General features: G+C 42.6%; 2 protein-coding genes across 5 annotated transcripts in view; one reads left to right on the top strand and one right to left on the bottom strand.

Moving 5' to 3' along the window:
• The first annotated feature begins 606 nt into the window (after positions 1-606).
• stbd1 (starch binding domain 1) lies at positions 607-4031 on the top strand. The gene is made up of 2 exons (XM_072251893.1): positions 607-875; positions 2659-4031. Exons 1-2 carry the CDS (start codon positions 650-652, stop codon positions 3582-3584), a joined length of 1152 nt encoding a protein of 383 aa, XP_072107994.1. The 5' UTR covers positions 607-649; the 3' UTR covers positions 3585-4031.
• A 12357-nt stretch (positions 4032-16388) lies between these two features.
• LOC140195179 (coiled-coil domain-containing protein 158-like) overlaps positions 16389-22575 on the bottom strand; it is a 162171-nt gene continuing 155984 nt past the window's right edge. For 3 of the 4 annotated variants that reach the window (XM_072253071.1, XM_072253073.1, XM_072253074.1), the window contains one exon: positions 16389-16547. In XM_072253071.1, the coding sequence (XP_072109172.1) occupies positions 16471-16547 (77 nt within the window). In that variant the 3' untranslated portion in view covers positions 16389-16470. Of the gene's footprint in view, positions 16548-21255; positions 21281-22575 lie in introns of all 4 variants that reach the window. The other variant, XM_072253072.1, reaches the window with a different exon arrangement.

Genomic DNA, 22575 nt, shown 5'->3' with positions numbered 1-22575 from the left:
GATATAACAGGGGCAGTTAAAAGACTCTTGGATGGATGAAAGCGAAACGGAAGGTTATGAGTTGTGTAGGTTGGTACAACATCGTGTGTCGAGGGGCTTGTATAGTGCTACGTTGTTTTCTGTTCTAATCGATCATTTCTGGCCCAAGATATGTTTTGTTGCGGTGTTTTGGAGTGAGTATTTGTTAGGCTACTGTTCAGGAGACTGAGTCAGCCACATGGTGTGAAGTAGAGAGTCGGGTGCAGATCAGGTATTGGGTAGTGGGTTGTTTCCATTAAAATCGCTGCTGAACCAACAGAATGTTTACAATATTGCATCTTCCCCTGTAATCTTTTATCGGAGTTACTGAACTGAATCCGACAAAGCATTATAAAACTTTGATAAGAAAACCTGACCAGTTTTCAGTAGCTGGGATAATGGTGCAGAGACGGATTACAAACAGATAGACATCATAAGGTAATGTGGCTCCACCAGCGCCAGGTGGATGAGCTGGACTGCTACTCCCCCAACTCTGGAAAGAAGTACTGCTTTAAGGACAGCGCTACCGCACTGCGGCGCCTGGTCTGGAGGCGGAGCCGGGGCTGTGGGTTTGTCGACGGCACTGCTGAAAAAAAAATCAAAGGTGAACGTGAGGAGGGAAGGTGCGGTCATGGCATTGGGTTTGTTCAGTATTGCGGCGGGGCTGGTGACAATGCTCAGTAGCTCCTGGACCGTAGTACCCGTGGCTGTGGTCGTGGCCCTGGCCACTTGGATGTGGTGGAGCAGAGGCAGGAACCGGGAGAGAGTGGAGACGCTGAGCACTGTTCCCGATAGCGACGTGGACGGAGACCGGGTGCAGAAAGAGAGCGGCGCTGAACCAGGCAATAGTGTTGCGGGTAAACCATAACTTTCTCCGATAATGCGTTTAAAATCAGTTGGAAATCCTGTAGCAAAAAAATGTTGCAGATGCCCAACAGGTCAGGCAGCTTCTGCGTGAAGAGAAACCGTTTCTATTCCAAACGTTAATCCCATTTCGCTTTACATGATCCGAGTGTTTTCTGCACCGTTTTAATCCCCACCGCAGTGAGTTGGGCCGATTCTGTGACAGGTCATTTTACAAGACAGGCTGTAGACATTCCCCAGACAGTTCCACAGGCGACCGGAGCGACGTAGCTGAGCTTTGACAAACTTGGTATTTCTCTTCCCTTCACTGACTGAGTGGTGTATTTTCCCTCGTATGCTTCTCCCCCACTCCTTCCTGCGATGGGCGCCTACAGTTTTTTTTTGAGGAACTTCACCAGTAATGCGGAAATAGTGAAATTGCGCTTTCTTCCAAATCTGTATTTAGTGTTGTACTATTTTTAAATTCTCTAAATTGGCATATTACAACCAGGTCCGGAATCTACAGATTGGGAGTGGGAAACCCAATCCTTTGATTGCAGCTGAAGGAAGCGCTTAATCCCTCTAATCAGTAATATCCGAATTTAAAATGATATGCCAAATAATTAATTAGCAACAGGTTCAAGAGAGCGATTTGTACCACGGCTTCACAGCAGTTTGACACCAAATTTGTGAAAATGAGAAGTAGGTTTTTTCCCCCGTATTTCGGGGGGAGCGAGTTGTGTACCAACAACACGCGTTAAACGTCTGCAGAGTGACAGTAACTGCTGACCCCCGTCAGATCGAGCGCGTTGTGCACGGACCGGCTGGGTTTTCCCCTGTCCGCACTGCGCCAGAAGCCACCCTTGTATTTCGCATCTGTACAGGGCAGAGCCAACTGATAATGATCTGACTTTTTTTAAAGAATTGTTTTCAGATTGCAACTTGACCGAAATTTTTTAAATCTAATTGCTATGGTCGAAGAGATCAATTATTAGACTGTGTTATAAATCCCGCAGGGACTCCAGTTGAAGCAGTGGCTCCCTGGGCAGGTTGAAGAATTCCACCACCTGTCAAGAGGTTGCCAATAATGTGTGTACGAAGTCATTTTACTGACCCTTTACTTTTCAGATCTGGAGCATCTGCGGTTTACCAACGGGTCTTCCGGACGATCCTGTATATGTCAAATATTGAAACTTTCAACCCAGCTCATAAACTTAATTTTATTGATTTATTCGTTCATTCTTATTTAGCGATACAGCGCGCAGTCGGCCCTTCGACCACACCGCGCAACCCCAGGCAAACCCGATTAACCCTAACCTAATCACAGGACAATATGCAATGACCAATTAACCTACCCGGTAGGTTTTTGGGAGGGCTCGGAGCACCAGGGACATACCACGGGGAGGACGTACAGACTGCTTGGAGGACGGAGCCAGAATTGAACTCCGAACCAGGGCTGTAAAGGCGTCGCGCTAACCGCTACGTTACTGTGGTGCACATAGACAGGACTGGAATATGTGTCCATTACAACACATTCTCAACCATATATCTGATTATAAGTGCATGCACCCTCTTAAGTAAACTGAGGCAAAACACTTAACTTACTTCATTTGCTTTTATGTATCCTTGAAATAAGCCTTCCCCCCCCAAAAAAAAAGCTCTCCCATTATTAAAGTGGAACAACATTGTAATCGAATTTTATTGTCGGTAGCTGTTAACTAGAATATTTTGATGTTTGTAAGCAGTTATCTAAATGCATTAATCTTGAGTCAGTCTGTCTGTTTTCACACTCCACAGTTAAAGCTGATATTGAAAATGCCAATGGACTTGAAATCAAGGAAAGAAATGAGGTGAAAGCTGGTGTGCCATTATCTCCAGTTACACAAAACTCCGTTGCTTTGGAGCCTAAAGTAATTTCAGACACAACAGCCAGTGACCACAGAGAGATGGGCCTTCCAAAACTGTCAAATAAAGAAGACTGGCCTGCTGTCGAACAGATAAGTAACAAGAAACAAACTGAACAGGTGACTCAACCAGCCAGCGGTGGAGGGAGTCCTGTCCATAATGTACACATCAACGAGAATGATTTGGGACAGGAAAAGAGCCCTGCTTGTGGAAAAATAAAAGCAACTCCAAGTATGGAAGAGGTGCTTAACAAATCTGATCATGAAGGCAAAGCCTTGGGTCTTGTTTCAGCAGCTGATCAAAAGTCGGGCAGTACGGGTACTCAGCTCATTCAGACAAATAAAGTCATCAGTGAAACTAATGCTGAAGTGCCCAGTGCCTTGGATACTGTTGAAACTAAAATAGAAAAGGAGAAAAGGAAAAGCATCAAATTGGTCTTGAAAGATGAATCAGAAAGAACAGCTACAAGCTTGGAGTCTGAAAATCTGGCCAAGAAAGTTGCTGCCGTGTCTCCTTTGCCCCTCAACAATATCTCAGTGAGTTTTAATGTTCATTATATGACTTGCTCAAATTCTCAGATCCTTGCAGTGACAGGAAACCACGAATCTCTAGGACAATGGGAGAATTATGTACCACTGAAACCAAATAAGGATGGATTCTGGTCTGATACCATTCAGCTGCCAGCAAACTCCAGGTTTGAATGGAAGTATGTGGTGGTGGAAAATGGGAAGATCTGGCGATGGGAGGAGTGCCCAAATAGATACCTAGAGACTAGCCATGAAGATATGGAAATATATCAATGCTGGGGTTACCACTGAATCACAAGTGGCAATTGCAGCACATTGCTTAAAATGCAGTATTAATAGAGTTCAATTGAAGCCTTGAGTTCATTGAAGTTTACCCTTTACAAATGAGTAATTCCTTATTTAACTTGCCATTTCTTGCTGGTATATTTGGTTTAATAACCTGTCTGCTGTCTCTTTGCTCATTTCTACACTTCAGTTTCAGAATTACCACTAAAGGTTGGGACTGCCTTATTTCCTGCAACTAGTTACTACTTTATGCAGGAACTTCAACTGTTTCCTCTCTCTACCAGATAAAACAGTTCCTGTACTAATTCAGCTACTATAATAAGCATATATTGACAGTTGATAATTAATGTGCACAAGACCTTAAAAAAAATAACCCTTCTAATTTCTAAGCCTGTACTGTGAGCAATGTGTTCAATTAAAGTGACTTCAATAAATGCTTTTTGGCTAAAGTGATATTGAATACTTGTTTAACTTCCACCATCAGGTGCAAAAAATCCATGGTTCAGGAACAGCTTCTTGCTCTCCGCCATCAGATTTCTGAATGGGCAATGAACCCATCTATACTACCTCACTTGTTTTTCTTTTTGCTCCCTTTTGCACTACTCATTTAATTTTATATATATTTCTTATTGTAATGTATAGCTTAAAGAAACTATCATCATTGCAATGTACTGTTGCTGCAAGACAATAAATTTCACAGCGTATGCCAGTGATATTAAACATGCAATTCCAATGTAAGGTCACAATTAAATAGAAAATAGCACAAGTGGAGCAGTAGCCTTGTAGATTTTTTTGAAAAGCAAGTACTTGGAAGTTGATTCTTTTGCATCTCCCTACCTGAAGCAATGCTTAATTAAAGACTAGATTTAGAGAGATTATTAAACAGGCTTGCATGTTGTGAATACCATTTTAGGTCAATTTAGCATTTCAATATGCCACCATAATGCAAAATCTTTGCCCAAATGGAACTGCACCTGTAAAAGTTGTTTTAAATCTGACCTGTTGGCACTGAATACAATTTTCCTACAATCTACGAAAGCTCCATGGATTTTGGTTGAGGTTGGAACTGAAAGGTCTTCTTGATTCAAGCAGATATTATTCTGAATTTGGTAGTGCTTTACATGAAGTTAAGAGGATTAAATCCTTTTTTACAAACCTCAACTGGAAGTTAACACTTCAGTAATAATGCTAGATTAAGAAGTGTATCCGTAGTTTTGAAGTATTTACCAGTAGTTTGAATCCCTTTTTCTTTGAAAAGGGGTAAATTTATTTCATGGATCCCAGCCACATACTAATCTCAGCAGTAGGCTTGCACTTTGGTTACTGTTACTTGTTACTGTGGCTAATGTCTATCCAGCTGCAAAATTTGAAAAATTGCAGTGCTTCAGTTTGTATTAGTAGTCCTTTCAGAATTAGCAGATCTAAAGTTAGTATCTGCTTTATTTCCAGTCTTCATGTTGTAGATCTGGCACATTACAATGTTAATGATTCATTCCTAATTTAGAGTCAAAGAGCACTAATGCACAAACAGGCCTTTCTGTCCATCTAGTCCATATTATTACCGAGTTCCATCTTCTTGGCAACCATCTACTACCCCTCTCTGGCTTCCCCATGAAGGCAATGTTGAACCCAATTTACTACCTCATCCCAAATGCCAAGTGACTGAACTTGAAGGCAGAATGCAGAGTTAATGGCAGGATTCTTAAGTTTGGAGTAACAGAAGTTCATATACAAGGATCCTTCACTGTTGCAGTGTTAAGTTGATAGGGTGGTTAAGAAGGTAACATGGTATGTTAGCCTTCATTAGTCAGGGAATTGAGTTCAAGAACCAGAAGGTAATATTGCAGCTCTGTAAAACTCTGATTAGACCACACTTCGAGTATTATGTTCAGTTCTGGTCACCTCATTATAGGGAAAAGATGTCGAAGCTTTAGAAAGGGTGCAGAGATTTACCAGGATGTTGCCTGGATTAGGAAGCATGTCTTATGAGGATCAGTTGAGAGAATTAAAGTTTTCTCCTTGAAGCGAAAGCGGATGAGAGGTGATTCAATAGACATGTACACGATATAACGGACAGCTGGAAACCTTTCCCCAGGACAGAAATGGCTAATACAAGGGGTCATAATCTTAAGTTGTTTGGAGTAAAGTACTGGGAGGATGTTGGAGATAAGTTGTTTTTTTTTACCATAGTGTTGGGTCTGTGAAAAGAACTGCCAAAGATGGTGGTAGAGGCAGATACATTAGGGACATTTAAGAGACTCTTAAATGGCCAAATGGATGAAAGAAAAATGGAGGGTTATGTGGAAGGAAAGGGTAGATTGATCTTGGAGTAGTAAAAGAGGTGGTACAACATCATGGGCTGAAGGACCTGTACTGTGCTGTAATGTTCTGTTCTTGACCAACCTCCCATTAACCTTGTGTTAAGCTTTTCTAAAGTCCATACAGACAACATCCAGAAGGGTAGGGAAAGGAAGTGGATGGCAGTAGTGATGGGGGCTCCATAGTTAGGGGGTCAGACAGGCGATTCTGTGGACGCAGGAAAGAAACTCGGATGGTAGTTTGCCTCCCAGGTGCCAGGGTCCAGGATGTTTCAGATCGCGTCCAAGATATCTTGCAGTGGGAGGGAGAACGGCCAGAGGTCATGGTACATATTGGTACCAACAACATAGGTACGAAAAGGGAAGAGGTCCTGAAAACAGACTACATGGAGTTAGGAAGGAAGTTGAGAAGTAGGACCGCAAAGGTAGTCATCTCGGGATTAATGCCTGTGCCATGCGACAGTGAGTATAGGAACAGAGTGAGGTGGAGGATAAATGCGTGGCTGAGGGATTGGAGCAGGGGACAGGGATTCAAGTTTCTGGATTATTGGGACCTCTTTTGGGGCAGGTGTGACCTGTACAGAAAGGACGGGTTGCACTTGAATCCCAGGGGGGCCAATATCCTGGCGGGGAGGTTTCCTAAGGCTACTGGGGAGAGTTTAAACTAGAATTGTTTGGGGGTTGTGAACCGAACTGAAGAGACTGGGGAGGAGGTGGTTGGCTCACAAATAGAGAAAGCTTGGAGACTGTGTGTGAGGGAGGATAGGCAGGTGATAGAGAAGGGACGTGCTCAGACCGACAGTTTGAAATGTGTCTATTTTAATGCAAGGAGTATTGTGAACAAAGCAGATGAGCTTAGAGCGTGGATCAGTACCTGGATCTATGATGTGGTGGCCATTACAAAGACTTGGATGGCTCAGGGACAGGAATGGTTACTTCAAGTGCCGGGATTTAGATGTTTCAGAAAGGACAGGGAGGGAGGCAAAAGAGGTGGGGGCATGGCACTGTTGATCAGAGAGAGTGTCATGGCTGCAGAAAAGGTGGATGTCATGGAGGGATTGTTTATGGAGTCTCTGTGGGTGGAGGTTAGGAACAGGAAGGGATCAATAACTTTACTGGGTGTTTTTTATAGGCTGTCCAATAGGAACAGGGATATCGAGGAGCAGATAGGGAAACAAATCCTGGAAAGGTATAATAATAACAGAGCTGTCGTGATGGGCAATTTTAATTTCCCAAATATCGATTGGCATCTCCCTGGAGCAATGGGTTTAGATGGGGTGGAGTTTGTTAGGTGTGTTCAGGAAGGTTCCTTGGCACAATATGTAGATAAGCCTACAAGAATAGAGACTGCACTTGATTTGCTATTGGGAAGTGAACCTGGTCAGGTGTCAGATCTCTCAGTGGGAGAGCATTTTGGAGATAGTGATCATAATTCCATCTCCTTTACAATGGCATTGGAGAGAGATAGGAACAGACAAGTTAGAAAAGCGTTTAATTGGAGTAAGGGGAATTATGAGGCTATCAGGCAGGAAACTGGAAGCTTAAATTGGGAGCAGCTGTTCTCAGGGAAAAGTACAGAAGAAGTATGGCAGATGTTCTGGGGATATTTGTGTGGAGTTCTGCATAGGTACGGTCCAATGAGACAGGGAAATTATGGGAGGGTACAGGAACCATGGTGTACAAAGGCAGTAATAAATCTAGTCAAGAAGAAAAGAAAAGCTTACGAAAGGTTCAGAGAACTAGGTAATGTTAGAGATCTAGAAGATTATAAGGCTAACAGGAAGGAGCTTAAGAAGGAAATTTGGAGAGCCAGAAGGGGCCATGAGAAAGCATTGGTGGGCAGAATTAAGAAAAACCCCAAGGCATTCTACAAGTATGTGAGGAGCAAGAGCATAAGACATGAAAGAGTAGGACCTATCAAGTGTGACAGTGGGAAAGTGTATATGGAACCAGAGGAAATAGCAAAGGGACTTAATGAATACTTTACTTCAGTATTCACTATGGAAAAGGATCTTGGTGATTGCAGTGATGACTTGCAGCGGACTGAAAAGCTTGAGCATGTAGATATTAAGAAAGAGGATGTGCTGGCGCTTTTGGAAAGCATCAAGTTGGATAAGTCGCCGGGACCGGATGAGATGTACCCCAGGCTACTGTGGGAGGCGAGGGAGGAGATTGCTGAGCCTATGGCGACGATCTTTGCATCATCACTGGGGATGGGAGAGGTTCTGGAGGATTGGAGGGCTGCGGATGTTGTTCCTTTATTCAAGAAAGGGAGTAGAGATAGCCCAGAAAATTTATAGACCAGTGCGTCTTACTTCAGTGGTTGGTAGGTTGATGGAGAAGATCCTGAGAGGCAGGATTTATGAACATTTGGAGAGGTATAATATGATTAGGAATAGTCAGCATGGCTTTGTCAAGGGCAGGTCGTGTCTTACGAGCCTGATTGAATTTTTTGAGGATGTGACTAAACACACTGATGAAGGAAGAGCAGTAGATGTAGTGTATATGGATTTCAGCAAGGCATTTGATAAGGTACCTCATGCAAGGCTTATTGAGAAAGTAAGGAGGCATGGGATCCAAGTTTGCTTTGTGGATCCAGAACTGGCTTGCCCACAGTAGGCAAAGAGTGGTTGTAGATGGGTCATATTCTGCATGGAGGTCAGTGACCAGTGGTGTGCCTCAGGGATCTGTTTTGGGAACCTGACTCTTCGTGATTTTTATAAATGACTTGGATAAGGAAGTGGAGGGATAGGTTGGTAAGTTTGCTGATAACACAAGGGTTGGAGGTGTTGTGGATAGTGTGGAGGGCTGTCAGAGTTTACAGCGGGACATTGATAGGATGCAAAACTGAGCTGAGAAGTGACAGATTGAGTTCAACCCAGGGAAGTGTGAGGTGGTTCATTTTGGTAGGTCAAATATGATGGCAGAATATAGTATTAATGGTAAGACTCTTGGTAGTGTGGAGGATCAGAGGGATCTTGGGGTTAGAGTCCATAGGTTGCTCAAAGCAGCTGCGCAGGTTGACCCTGTGGTTAAGAAGGCATACGGTGCATTGGCCTTCATCAATAGTGGGATTGAGTTTAAGAGCCGAGAGGTAATGTTGCAGCTGTATAGGATCCTGGCCAGACCCCACTTGGAGTACTGTGCAGGGTTCTGGTTCCCTCACTACAGGAAGCATGTGGAAACCATAGAAAGGGTGCAGAGGAGATTTACAAGGATGTTGCCTGGATTGGGGAGCATGCCTTATGAAAACAGGTTGAGTGAACTCGGCCTTTTCTCCTTGGAGCGATGGAGGATGAGAGGTGACCTGATAGAGGTGTATAAGATGATGAGAGGCATTGATTGTGTGGATAGTCAGAGGCTTTTTCCCAGGGCTGAAATGGTTGCCACAAGAGGACACAGGTTTAAGGTGCTGTTGAGTAGGTACAGAGGAGATGTCAGGGGTAAGTTTTTTTACTCAGAGTGGTGAGTGCGTGGAATGGGCTGCTGGCAACGATGGTGGTCTTTTTAGGGACTTTTGGATAGGTACATGGAGCTTTGAAAAATAGACGCCTATAGGTAAGCCTAGTAATTTCTAAGGTCGGGACATGTTTGGCACAACTTAGTGAGCTGAAGGGCCTGTATTGTGCTGTAGGTTTTCTGTGTTTCTATCCAGTGTCTTTCCTTCATCAACTTTCCTGGTAACCTCTTCAAAAAAAAACTGTAAGATTGGTTTGACACAACTACCACACACAATGCCATGTTGACTGTCCCTAATAGGACCCTGTCTATCCAAATACTTTTATATCCTGTCCCTTAGAATACCTTCCAATAATTTACCCACTACTGACGTCAGGCTTGGCAGCCTATAATCTTAGAATTTACTCTTAGAACCTTTCTTGAACAATAGGATAACATTAGCCATCTTCCTGTCCTCTGGCACTTCACCCATGGTTAAGGATGTTTTGATTACCTCTGCCAGAGCCCCTGCAATTTCTGCACTAGTCTCCCAAGAGTTCAAAGGGGACACTTTGTGAGACCCAGGGTACTTCTCCACCCTAATTTTCCTTGACAGCAAGTACCTCCTCTTCTGTAATTCGTATATGGTCCATGAGCTTAGTACTGTTTTGCTTCAGTTCTATAGACTCTGTATTTACTCAGGACATGGACACGGATGCCAAATGTGCATTTAAGATCTCCATCTCTTTTGGGTCCATGCATAGATGAACACTGGATCAACTGGATCAACCTTGTGCCTTGATATCCTTTTGCTCTTAATGTCTCTGTAGAAGAGCTTTGGATTCTCCTTCACCTTGACTGCCAGAGCAACCTCATGCTTTCCTGTAGCCCTCAACAGTTTTTGCTGCTTATACTTGTAATGCACCTCTTACTTAACCAGGGACTCAATACTCCTTGAAAAAACAAGGTTCCCTAAACCATGGATTCCCAACCCTTTTTTTTGCGCCATGAACCAATACCATTAAGCAAGGGGTCTGTAGAACCGAGGTTGGGAACCCTTGCCCTAAACTGTTAGCTGTGTCTTTTATTCTAACAGGAACATAAAATTCTGTACTCTCAATATTTCATTTTTGAAGGCTTCCTACTTGGCAAGCATCCATCTCCCAGACAACAACCTATCCCAATCCACACCTGCCAGAACCTTTCTGAGGCCATCTAAGTAGGCTTTTCACCAGTTTAGAATCTCAATCTGAGGACCAGACCTTTCTTTGTCCTTAGCTAACTTGAAACTGAGAATTATGATCACCAGATGCAAAGTGTTCCCTTAACACACTCTGTCATCTGCCCTGCCTTGTTCCCTAATAGGAGATCCAGTATTGCATGCGGTCTAATTGGGAACACTATATATTGATTAAGGAAACTTTTTCGAACACTTTTGACAAACTCTATTTTATCCAGTTCTTTTACAATATGGGTGTCTCAGTAAATATGTGGAAAGTTAAAATCACCTATCTTATGTTTCTTGTGATTTGTATATTGGTGTAATTTAAGCCTTAGTTGCTCATTTTGCACTGAATCTTAGCATAGAAGTTCATTATACATCTTCTTTTACTATCAGAAATTCATGTATTGATTTTTGATTCAAAATTCACAAAGTGTCTATGCAAGTAGAAAAGGTGGTAAGGGTGTATAGAATGCTTGCTATTGGTAGGGGTGTTGAGTACAAGTGTAAGAAAATCATGCTGCAGCTACATAAGAACAATTAGTTTTGTGCCTTTCTGGTTGACCCAGCCTAGGAAGGTCGTGGATGCAACGGGGTGAGTGCAGAAGAGGCTTATAAAAATCAAGTTCCAGTTTAATTATCATTCAATCATATATAAATATAGCCAAACAAAACAGTGTTTCCTGGGGCCAAGGTGCAAAATATTACTAATGCCACACAGCATATGGCACAGAAACTTCATATGGTTAAGATGCCTCCTGGATTAGGGGATATGAACTATAAGGACAAGTTGGACAAACTTGGGTTGTCCTCATTAGAGCACTGGAGGCTGAGGGGAGACCTGGTAAAGGTTTTTTAAAGTTGAGAAGCACAGAAGAGGTAGACAGAGTTGTTTCCCCAGGCTAGAAATGTCATAGCAGAGGACATGCTTTAAAGATTGGGAAGGGAGAAATGTTTAAAGGTGATTGATACACAAGCTTTTACAGTGATTGATAGGTTCCCTTATGGATTACTGGGGTAATAGTGGAAAAGGGGGCAGTTTGGCAGAGTTAGAGGCTTTTAGATCAACACATGAACTTGAAAGGATGTGAATAATACACAGGAGGACATTTGGTATAAATCAGATCAAGATCAGTACAACATTATGGAAAGAATCGCCAGTCCAGAGCTGTACTGTTCCATGTTCAATGTATTTTACATATTTACTAAATTGCACGCTGAAGATCAAATCACCATTTCAGGCTCTTCACCTGAATTACATCTGCCTTCAGATTGCCATTTTAAATCTATGCAGGAACAATTTGAGACTGCTGCTCTCCCAAAATGGCATTCCATTCCAAGTGTCTTAATAACAATTATGGCTAGAAATGTTTTTTTAATTAATAAGTTAATTTATTATGGGCACATGTATTATGTTACAGTGAAAAACTTGGATACTGCCTATATAGATCAATTAGTTACAATGCACTGAGGTAGTACAAGGTAGAGTGCAGCGCAGGTAGACGGTAAGGTGCAAGATCTCAAGGTAAATTGCGAGGCCAAGATTCCATCTTATTGTACAAAGGAAACATTCAACAGTCTTGTTACAAAGAAACAGGAGCTGTCCTTGAGCCTGTGGTATGTGCTTTCAGCCTTTTGTATGGTTTGTCTAATGGGAGGGGGATGAAGAGAGAATGTTTGGGGTCGGTGGGATCTTTGATTGTGCTCTCTCCTTTACTAAGGGTTAAAGAAGAGTAGACAAAGTCCATGAAGGGGAGGCTGATTTCTGTTATATACTGAGCTGTGTCCACAATTCTCTGCAGTTACGGGATGAGTTGTTGCACCAAACCAAGAAGCATCCAGTTTGCATATCTATAAAAGATTGGTGAGGGTCAGAGTGGACATGGTCAAATTTCTTTAGCCTCTTGGGGAAGGAGAGACATTGGTGCACTTTCTTAGTCTTGATGCTAACATGGACAGGCTATTGGTGAAGTTCAGCCCTGCGAACTTGAAGCTTTCGACCATCTCAACCTTAAATCATTGATGTAAACAGGAGCATCCCCACTGCCCCCTATTGCTGAAGTCAATGACCAGGTCACTTATTTTGCTCACACTGAGGGTAAGACTATTGTAGTCACACAAGGTTCTCTATTTTCTTCCTGTATTCACATCATTATCTGAGATACAGCTATTATGATGGTATTATTTGCAAATTTGTAGATGGAGTTAAAGCAGTATCTGGCCACACAATCGTGAGTGTATAGGAGTAGAGTAGGTGGCAGAGGATAAGGCCTTGTGGGGCACTATTGTTGGGAACAATTGTGTTGAAGGTGTTGCCTCCTATTCCTACCAATTATATCCTGTTGGTCAGGAAATCGTAGATCCAGTTGCAAATAGAGGGTTTGAGTTCCGGGTTTAGGGTTTGTAGTTGAGTTTGCTTGGAATTAGTATTTAAGGCAGAGCTGTGGTCAATAACCAACAGTCTAATATAGGTGTCTTTAAAAGAGGTCAGCACGGGTATGTTCTATCCTCCTCTCTCCACTTCCACCCCTCCAATAACAGCTGAACATCAAAGCAAGAATGAAATCTCCGATTTCAGGTGGTGTTAGATAATGCGAAATCAACATCAAAGTCCTGAAGCTATAATATCTACTCTGCAGTTACACTGTAAAGTCTGTAAAATTTGCACTTGCTGAAATACTTAACGCAGGTTGGTAGGAAGAGTATTTGATACTCGGTCATGACTTCCCCCTACTCTCCCACCTACACAAGCTTTCAAATATAAATCCCAGACAAAAGAGATTTAGAGATGCTGGAAATATTGAGCAAACACATACAAAATGATGCAGGAACTCAGCAGGTCATGCAGCATCTGTTGAGGGAAATAAACAGTTGATGATAATCAGTTGAGACCTTTCATCAGTACTGGAAGGTAAGGGATGGAGATGAGCATAAGCTGGCAGGAAATATGTTGACCCAGATGAGGGGTGAAGGAAGCGGGATGGGGTATGAGGATTCAAGAGAAAGCTGTGAGAATCTAGAAGGTGACAGGAGGAAGAGGTAAAGAGTTGAAGAAGAAAGAACATGACGAAGAGGACAGTACACCATGAATAAATAGGAGGAAAGGGAAAACCAGAGGGAGGTGATGGAGAGGTTATGAGGGTGGGAGAGCAGGAGAGAGTGGAAGAAAGGGCCACCGAATGAGAGGAAATAAAGGAAGGGGAGCAGAGTGGTTATTGGAAGTTACAGAAATCAATAGTCATGGCTTCAGATTGAAAACTGTCAAGATGGAATGTGAAGTGTTGCTCCTGCAACCAGTATTTGGCCTCAATGGAGGCTGTGGCAGAGTGAAAGTGCTTGATGAAGTGGTCCATCAATCAATCCTGGGTCTCTTTGATGTTGGGGAGGCTAGACTGGGAGCACTGGATGCAATAAGTAACCTTCACGTGGAAGGACTGTTTAGTGTCCACTTGGTGGTGAGAGAGGAGTTGAAGAGGCAGCATTAAAAGGTTTCAAGGAAAAGTGCCAGGAAAGAGACCGAGTGGACAAGCAGGTCACAGGGAGAGCGATCCCTGTGGAAGGCAGGGGGCGTGGAAAGGAAAAGATGTGGTAAGTGGTGGGATAGTGTTGGGATGGCAGAAGTTTTGGAGAATGATGTGTTGCACACAGAGGCTCAGGGGGAGGTAGGTGAGACAGATGTGCGGGAAATAGAGGAGATGGCTGTGAGGGTAGCATCAATACTGCTGGAAGGGAAGCCCGATTTTCTGAAATAAGAGGACATCTCAGATGTTCTGGAGTGGAAAGTCTAATCCTGAGAACAAATGTGCGGAGGGAGGAACTGAAAGGGAAAAGCACACGTTTTATGAGTGATGGCGAAATGAAGCATAGTCAAAATAACTGTGGAAGTCAGAGATAATCTGTCTCAGGTGATGGTGACCGAGAGCCCACAAAAGGGGAGAGAGAGGTGTCAGAGATGGCCCAAGTAAATTTGAGGGCAGGGTTGAAGCTGAGTACGCGTGCAGGAAGCAGCATTGATGTAGCCAAAATTCAAAGTAAATTTTATTGTCAAAGTACATATGTGTCACCAGATGTTACCTTGAGATTCATTTTCTTGCAAGCATTCACAGTAGAACGAAGTACAATAGAATCAATGAAAAACTACACACTACACGTGAAGACTGATAAATTGTGCAAATACAAACAAGTAATAAATAAATAAATACATACATAGATAGATAAATAAAACCAAGACCATGAGTTATAGAGTTCTTGAAAGTGAATCTGAAGTTTGTGTTCAATGGTCAGTCCAGTGTTGTGGTGAGTGAATTCACGATGGTTGAGGGTTAACCAACTGTTCCTGAACCTGGTGACATGGGACCCTAGGCTCCTGTACGTCCTTACTGATGGTAGCAGTGAAAAGCCACCATGGCCTGGATGGTCGGGATCCTTGGATGCTGCTTTCTTCTGGCAGCACTCTTAGTAGATGTGCTTGATGACAGGGAGGACTCTTCCTGTGATCCACCATTTTTGTACTTTTTGCTCTTGAGCACTGTCATTTCTATTGCCAGGACAGATCCCCTGATATGATAACATTCAGGCATTTTAAGTTCCTAATTCAAACCACCTCCAATCCCTTGATGAGCATTGGGTCATGGACCTCTGATTTCTTCCTCCTGTAGTCAATAATCAGCTCTTTGGTTTCGCTAACGTTGAGCGAGAGTTTGTTGTGGCACCATTCAACCAAATTTTCAATCTCCCTCCTCTATGCCAATTTGTCACCACCTTTGATTCGATCCAACAAAAGTGGTGTCGTCAGCAAACTTGAATATAGCATTGGTGCCGAACTTAGCCTCACAGTCATTAGTAAAAAGTGTATATGTAGTGAAGAAAGTTGTCAATGTAGTTAGGCCAGCTGGTGGCGCAAAGGAATCAGCGCCAGACTCCGGAGCAAAGGCTCCCAAGTCGGGCCACCCCCTGAGCATGCTTTCCATCCATGCCGGGTTGAGTGTCGAGCTAGCCACTTGGCCTCATACAATAAAAAAGGGTCGAGTCAGGAACATTCGTATTGTGACCCGGTTAATCCGAAAGGAGACCAATCCTGACACCACGCGCCAGACAAGAATGGCTGACTGGTGCGACGTGCAAAAAAAAAGTTAGTTAGAGTCGGGGAGCGTTACAGTGTAGGCTTGGAACATGACTGCTCCATGTAGCCATCAAAACAGAAGGCACAGCATGGGCCCCAGCGATTAGTCATTGTACACCTTTGGTCTGCGAGGAGCCAAGAGAGAAAGTGTTGAGAATATAAATCGAACATCACTTCACTGGGACATGTAAAATTAATATTTTTCAAACATAGCTGTCAAGGGTTTAAGCACAAAGATATCAATGATCTCAAAAGGCATGCAAACAAAATCCTTTACTGCATATCAGTATATGTGACAACCATTAACTCAACATCTTAGTTCTTTGGGTGGAGTGGGGTTGGTTAGTGAGAACTTTTGTTAATTACTTCAAAATACGCTTCAGTTGGTCAACAGAAGTGAACATTTTGTTGCATTGTCTTGAATTTGTACAGTAACCTTACACAGTGGTGTGTGTAGAAAACACAGGAGCACTTCCAGTGAATTAAAGTAGATATCATTTATCATTCTGATCCATCCCACTCCCTCGTGTTACCCCAGTAGGAGCCTTTGCTGTTTATCCCATGCACAACAAACTGAGCATTGAAACAGTTAAGGCATTTAATTCAAAACATTGGTATTTCAGTGACTTTGCATCGACAGTAGCCACAGTTCTCTCATGCTGATCATCAACTATTTTCAACTGCATAGACAGACCTTATTTCACAAGATCTTAAATAGCAGCAGATTTTATTTTTGTACTGCACCAAGTCAAAAGCCATACATCGTAAGCAATAAAATGCAGAAACTGGATGTCACTTCTTTGGGACCTTTTCTCTGTCTCTTACTCTCTTTATCCTCTTCTCTTGGTTTCTGATCATGGAGGACATTTCTGCAAATCAAATAGTTTACATTCTGTAACAATTTTAATTTGGTTAAATTAATGAATCAAAACTTGAAAAATAATCTTGTTACAAACAAATATATTTTCTAGTTGGAAGCATGCACCAGAATATTTTAATAACATTAACAGGTGAAGTGTTCTCTTTAATGGAGAAAATACAAAATAATAATCATCGCAGCAGGAGGAGGAGCGAGGGGCTCGGGAGAGCGCTGAGTGCTGGGAAGCAGCTGACAAGCTGAGGTGAGAGTTCCTTAAAAGGAGCATGGAGGGCAACTGAAGAGTTAAACAGAGTGTTGATTATTTGATTAGAGGGAGTGAGTACTTGACATAATTGTCAGGGACAAATAAAAGCAGGGGTAACTGAAGAGGAGTGGCCAGGGCCAGAGTCGGGGAGGGGGAGTGGGAGTGGGAGTGGGAGTGGGGGTGGCTGAGTTGGCTCGACTGTAAGCTGGCTGTGTTTTGCTTGATGTGTGAGTGTGTTTTGGAACCTGTTGAGGGAAAAAGAGTGGGGAAGGAATGGAAATTGCTGGAAGGGGGTCGTGTGGGTCCGGTAATGGCGGACAAGATAAGAGGTGGGGTTGAGGGAAAGAAAGTGGAGAAGGAGAGAGATAGAGACTTGGGACCAGAGGTAGGCAGATGGGGAGAGGTAGATTATTGTGAAGGGAGAAATAAAGGGAATGAGGAGGTAGTGAGGGGTTGGATGAATAAAAACCAAGACAAAGGGAATAAAAGAATAAGAAATGATAGTGGAGAAAGCTCTGAAAGTGAGGAAGATGAACAAGCTCAGAGAGGAGGTGTTGTCATAATTAGGTTTAATGAGAAGGCTCAGGGACATATGAAGAAAATTAACCCGTTTGTGCTACCAACAACTCTGACAAATAAGATAGGGGAAATAGTATTTGCAAAAGTCCTTAATGATGGCAACTTATTGGTAAGATGTGCGAATGAGGAACAACTTGAGAAAGCACTCAAGCTAAAAGAGATAGGAAAATGCAAGGCGGAATACACTGGGAGGGTGGGAGCACAAAACAGTGGTTGTAAAGGAGTGATCACGGGGATACCAATGAGTATAAATATGGAGGAGTTAAAGAGGAATATCAAAGGAGGGAAAGTAATGAATGTTCAAAGACTGAAAACAACAAAGGAGGGAGTGAAAAAGGAAAGTGAATCTGTATTGATTGAATTTGAAGAAGAAAGAGTGCCAAGGAAGGTGTTCCTGGGTTTCATGAGTTACCCAGTAAGGGTGTATGTGCCAAAGCCATTGAGGTGCTATAATTGTCAAAGGTTTGGACACGTGGCTAAAAACTGTAAAAGGCAGAGGAGATGTGCTAGATGTGGGGGTGATCATGAATATGGAAAGTGCGGAACAGGAGTTCAACCAAAATGCTGCAATTGTGGAGGAGCTCATAATGTTGCATATAGTGGGTGTGAGGTTGTGAGACGGGAGACTAAAATTCAAGAAATAAGAGTGAAAAGAAAGATCATTTATGCAGAAGCTGTAAGAATGTCAAGAGAACAGAATAATGTTCCTAATGAACAGTGAGCAATAGGGATACGAGAGATGCAACAAAGAACAAATGACAGGATTTATGTAGACAAAAAGGCTCTAGTAACATTCATTGCAGGAGTGATTAATAGTACTGCTGAGGTAAAGTCAAAAAGTGACAAAATTCAGCTGGTGGTAAAAGCAGCAGTAAACCATTTAGGGTTAGTAGGACTGACATGGGAGGAAGTGAGGGAGAACCTCAGTAATCAGTCAAGCCAGGAAGTGTCATGTGTTGGTTAATACTAATTATGGTGATTCTTTTACAATGGAATGCAAGGAGCTTACTGGCCAATAGCCAGGAATTCAAGCACTTTATTAAAGAAATGGTTGTAAAACTGGATGTAGTGTGTATTCAGGAAACTTGGTTGAAACCAACTTTAGACTTTGTGGTATATGGGTATACAATGATAAGGAAAGATAGAAATCTAGGGGGAGGAGGGGGTTGTGCTATGTTAATCAAGCAAGGTATACCATATAGGGTACTGGAAAAAGGAGATGATCAGGAATACATAGTGGTGGAAGTGTGGGAGAGAGGGGAGGGAGTGGTTATAATTAACTACTACAATCCATGTAAAAGGTTGGATTTGGACAGCCTATTAAAGATACAAGGACAAAACAGACACAAGGTAGTGTGGTGCGCAGATTTCAATGCTCATAGCACAATATTGGGGGATCAGATTACAGATCCAAATGGGAAGGTAATTGAAGATTTGATGGAAGAAAGGGATTTGGTGTGTATGAATGATGGTAGCGGCACAAGGATAGATATAACAACAGGAACTGAGTCAGTGTTAGATATTACGTTAGTGTCTAATACCTTGGCTGGCATTAGTAACTGGGGAGTTTGGACTGCTTCAACAGTAGGCAGTGATCACTACCCAGTTTTGTGTTCAGTGGGTGAAAGAGTTGAAGTAAGACCAGGTGGCGGAACCCCAAAGTGGGTGTTTGAAAAAGCTGATTGGGGTAAGTTCCAGAAGTTGAGTGAAGAAGGGTTGACAAAGATTGATATTTCTGGAAATGTAGATGAATTAAACAGTCAGGTGACTTCAGCAATTATCATGGCAGCAGAAGGATCTATACCTAGGAGTAAAAATAGGATGAATAGAAAACTGGTACCATGGTGGACAGAGGAATGTTGTCAGGCTGTAAAAAACAGAAATAGAGCATTCAGGCTAGTTAAAAGAACCCATAATATGCAGCATTTGGTTCAATATAAGAAAGCACAGGCAGTGGTGAGACGAACTATACGTCAAGCTAAAAGGGCAAGTTGGAGGAGTTTTTGCGACAAGGTAGGAAGAACAACGCCTGTGGGAGAGATATGGGGAATGATTAAGAGGATGGGAGGAGATAGAAGGGAATGGGAATATCCAGTAATGATATCTGAGGAGGAAACTGCAGTCTCCAGTAGGGATAAGGCTGAGGTCATGGCCAAGTCATTTGTACTGATACACAGTTCAGAAAATTTGTCTGAAGAAGGGAGAAAAAGAAGGGAAAGAATAATGAGCCAACATCCAGGTGTGTTAAGCAGGAGGGAAGGAACAGATGATATAATTGATGATCCATTTACATTAGCAGAAATGGTGAGAGCAATAAGGAGATCGAGACCAACCTCCCCAGGGAAAGATCTGATATGCTCTGTGATGCTAAAAAATCTAGGAGAAGGAGCGCTCTTGAAGTTGCTGCATTTTTATAACAGAGTGTGGGAGGAGGGAAGATTACCAAGTGCATGGAAAGAAGCAGTAGTAATTCCAATAAGGAAGCCTGGCAAGGATCCGTCAAAACCCACTAGCTACAGACCAATTGCATTAACATCAAGTATATGTAAGATAATGGAGAGGATGATAACAGAAAGGTTATCATATGAGCTTGAGAAAAGGGGAATGCTGGCAAGTTATCAGAGTGGTTTTAGAAAGGGAAGGAATTCCATGGACTCAGTGATTATGTTAGAGACTGAAATAAGGAAGGTCCAGGCAAATAGAGAGTCAGTAGTGGCAGTGTTCTTTGACATTGAAAAAGCCTATGATATGATGTGGAAGGAAGGATTATTAATTAAACTGCACAAGATGGGGGTTGGTGGGAGAGTTTTTAATTGGATTAAAGATTTTTTTGTTTGGTAGAAAAATTCAAGTTCGGATTGGATCAGAATTATCAAAACAGTACATAGTGGAAAATGGCACACCTCAAGGTAGTGTGATTAGCCCGTTACTTTTCATGATTATGATCAATGATGTCTTCACAAAGGTACCAGTGGATATAGGTAGGTCACTGTTTGCGGATGATGGGGCCTTGTGGAAAAGAGGCAGGAACATGGACCATATAATCAGGAAACTACAAGAAGCAATTGATGAAGTGGTGGAGTGGGGTTATGATTGGGGATGTAGATTTTCAGTAGACAAAACTCAAACTGTATTTTTTACCAGGAAAAGGGTTGAGGTAGGGAAGAAGTTAAGGATGTATGGGGTTGAATTAGAAAGGGTTGCATCATTTAAATTTCTGGGAGTTATATTTGATTCACGATTAACATGGGCAGACCATATCAGGAAAGTTGAGGAGAAATGTAAAAAAGTAATAAATGTGATGAGATGTTTGACTGGTAGGGAATGGGGAGCAAGTTGTTCAGCTTTGAAGAGAATGTATGTGGCTTTAGTAAGATCTGTATTGGATTATGGAAATATAGTATATGAATCAGCAGCTAGGTCTCTTATAAGGAAACTGGATGTGATTCAGGCTCAGGCCTTGAGAGTGTGCAGTGGGGCTTTTAAAACGTCACCAGTGTCAGCCCTACAGGTAGAAATGGGAATAATGCCTTTGGAACTAAGAAGGATGCAACTGATGGCAAACTACTGGGCTAACTTGCAGGGGCACAATGATTCTCACCCTACTAAAGGAGTGTTGCAGGAGTGCTGGGAAAATGGGAGGTTTCAGAGGGATACCTTTAGTCGGGTAGGGAATGATATCGCGAAAGAATGTGGAGTATTTGATCTGAGGATAAGTCCTTCAGTAGTTTATCCGGTTGTAGCTCCATGGAAGCTTGTATGGCCTGACATAGACTGGCATTTGTTAGAGGTAAAAAGGAAAGAAAGATATAAAACAGATTTGGTAAATGCATTTAACTGTCATGTGATGGAAAAGTATAGTGATTATACTCACATTTATACGGATGGTGCGAAGGAACCTGAAACAAGAGTGACAGGGTTTGGGGTGGTAATACCAGCAAAAGAAATTGGAATCAGCAGAAGAACATCTAATAAGTTAGGGGTGTTTACAGTGGAGATGCTGGCAGTGTTGGTTGCGTTGCAATGGGTGCAGGAAGCCAGACAAGCCAAAGCATTGATATGTTCAGATTCATCCTCAGTTCTAGCAAGTTTAAGGTCTTTTCACACAAACAGTCGGCAAGATGTACTTTATGAAGTCCTTCAGTTAGTTACAAGAATTGCAAATCAGGGAAGTCAGGTAAAATTTCTATGGGTTCCAGCACATGTAGGGGTGAAGGGGAATGAGAGGGTGGATGAGTTGGCAAAGAGGGTGTTAAAGGAAGAAAATGTGGAAATGCACATTAGTATCAGTAAAAGCAGAGGTTAAGTGTGTAATCTGGGAAAAAGTCAACCGAATGTGGCAAGAAAGATGGGACAGGGAGGGGAAAGGGAGGCATTTATATCAAATACAAAAGAGTGTTGCAGTTACTAGGGTAGGTAATGGAAACAGAAGAGAGGAAATTGTGTGGACTAGGTTAAGGCTGGGGCATTGTGCATTAAGCAAAACATTGAAAATGATAGGGAAACACCAGACAGTATTGTGTGAGGAATGTCAGGAAGAGGAGTCAGTAGAACATGTAGTTTTGTGTTGCAGGAAGTATGGGATACAGAGAGAGATGATGAGAAATAAATTAAGGGAGTTGGGGATGCAGGAATTCACATTAAAAGGGTTGCTGGGCATGGGTGACAGAGCACAAGTCCGGGTATTTTTAACGTTTTTAAGGGGTACAGGGGTTTCTTTATAGAATATGACGAATAAACAGGAATAGGATACTAGGATGGTCAAAGATGGGAGGGTGAAGTGTAGGTGTGTGTGTGTGTGTGTGTGTGTGAGAGAGAGAGATTGGGTGAAGGGATTTAGAATGTATGTCTAGTGCACATTCTGGAGCAGAGGGTGGCAGTAATGCACCATTAAGCTGGATGCCAACCGTCGTAAAACAAGATACAGGCAGACAGAGGAGTGGCCAGTGAGGAGTGGCTCAGGGTAGGAGTGAGGCTTTGAGGCTTTGGCTAGCAGAGGCAGAGGCCGAGCCTGCTCCCAGTGAGGTAAGGCCGGGTAAGTTCCTTTAATTAATTTAATTAACTTAGGAGTAGGTAATGGAGGCAGCAGTTAGGGCAGTCGAGTGCTTTGTATGCAGTATGTGGGAAGTCTGGGACAGCACAATTGTCCCTGATGACTACACCCGTAAAAGGTGCATCCAGCTGCAGCTCCTGA

The sequence above is a fragment of the Mobula birostris genome, chromosome 3 (assembly GCF_030028105.1).
Source record: "Mobula birostris isolate sMobBir1 chromosome 3, sMobBir1.hap1, whole genome shotgun sequence".
NCBI classification, from domain to species: domain Eukaryota; kingdom Metazoa; phylum Chordata; class Chondrichthyes; order Myliobatiformes; family Myliobatidae; genus Mobula; species Mobula birostris.
Note: the sequence above shows the minus strand (reverse complement) of the source record. Positions and strands in the feature narration are given on the sequence as shown.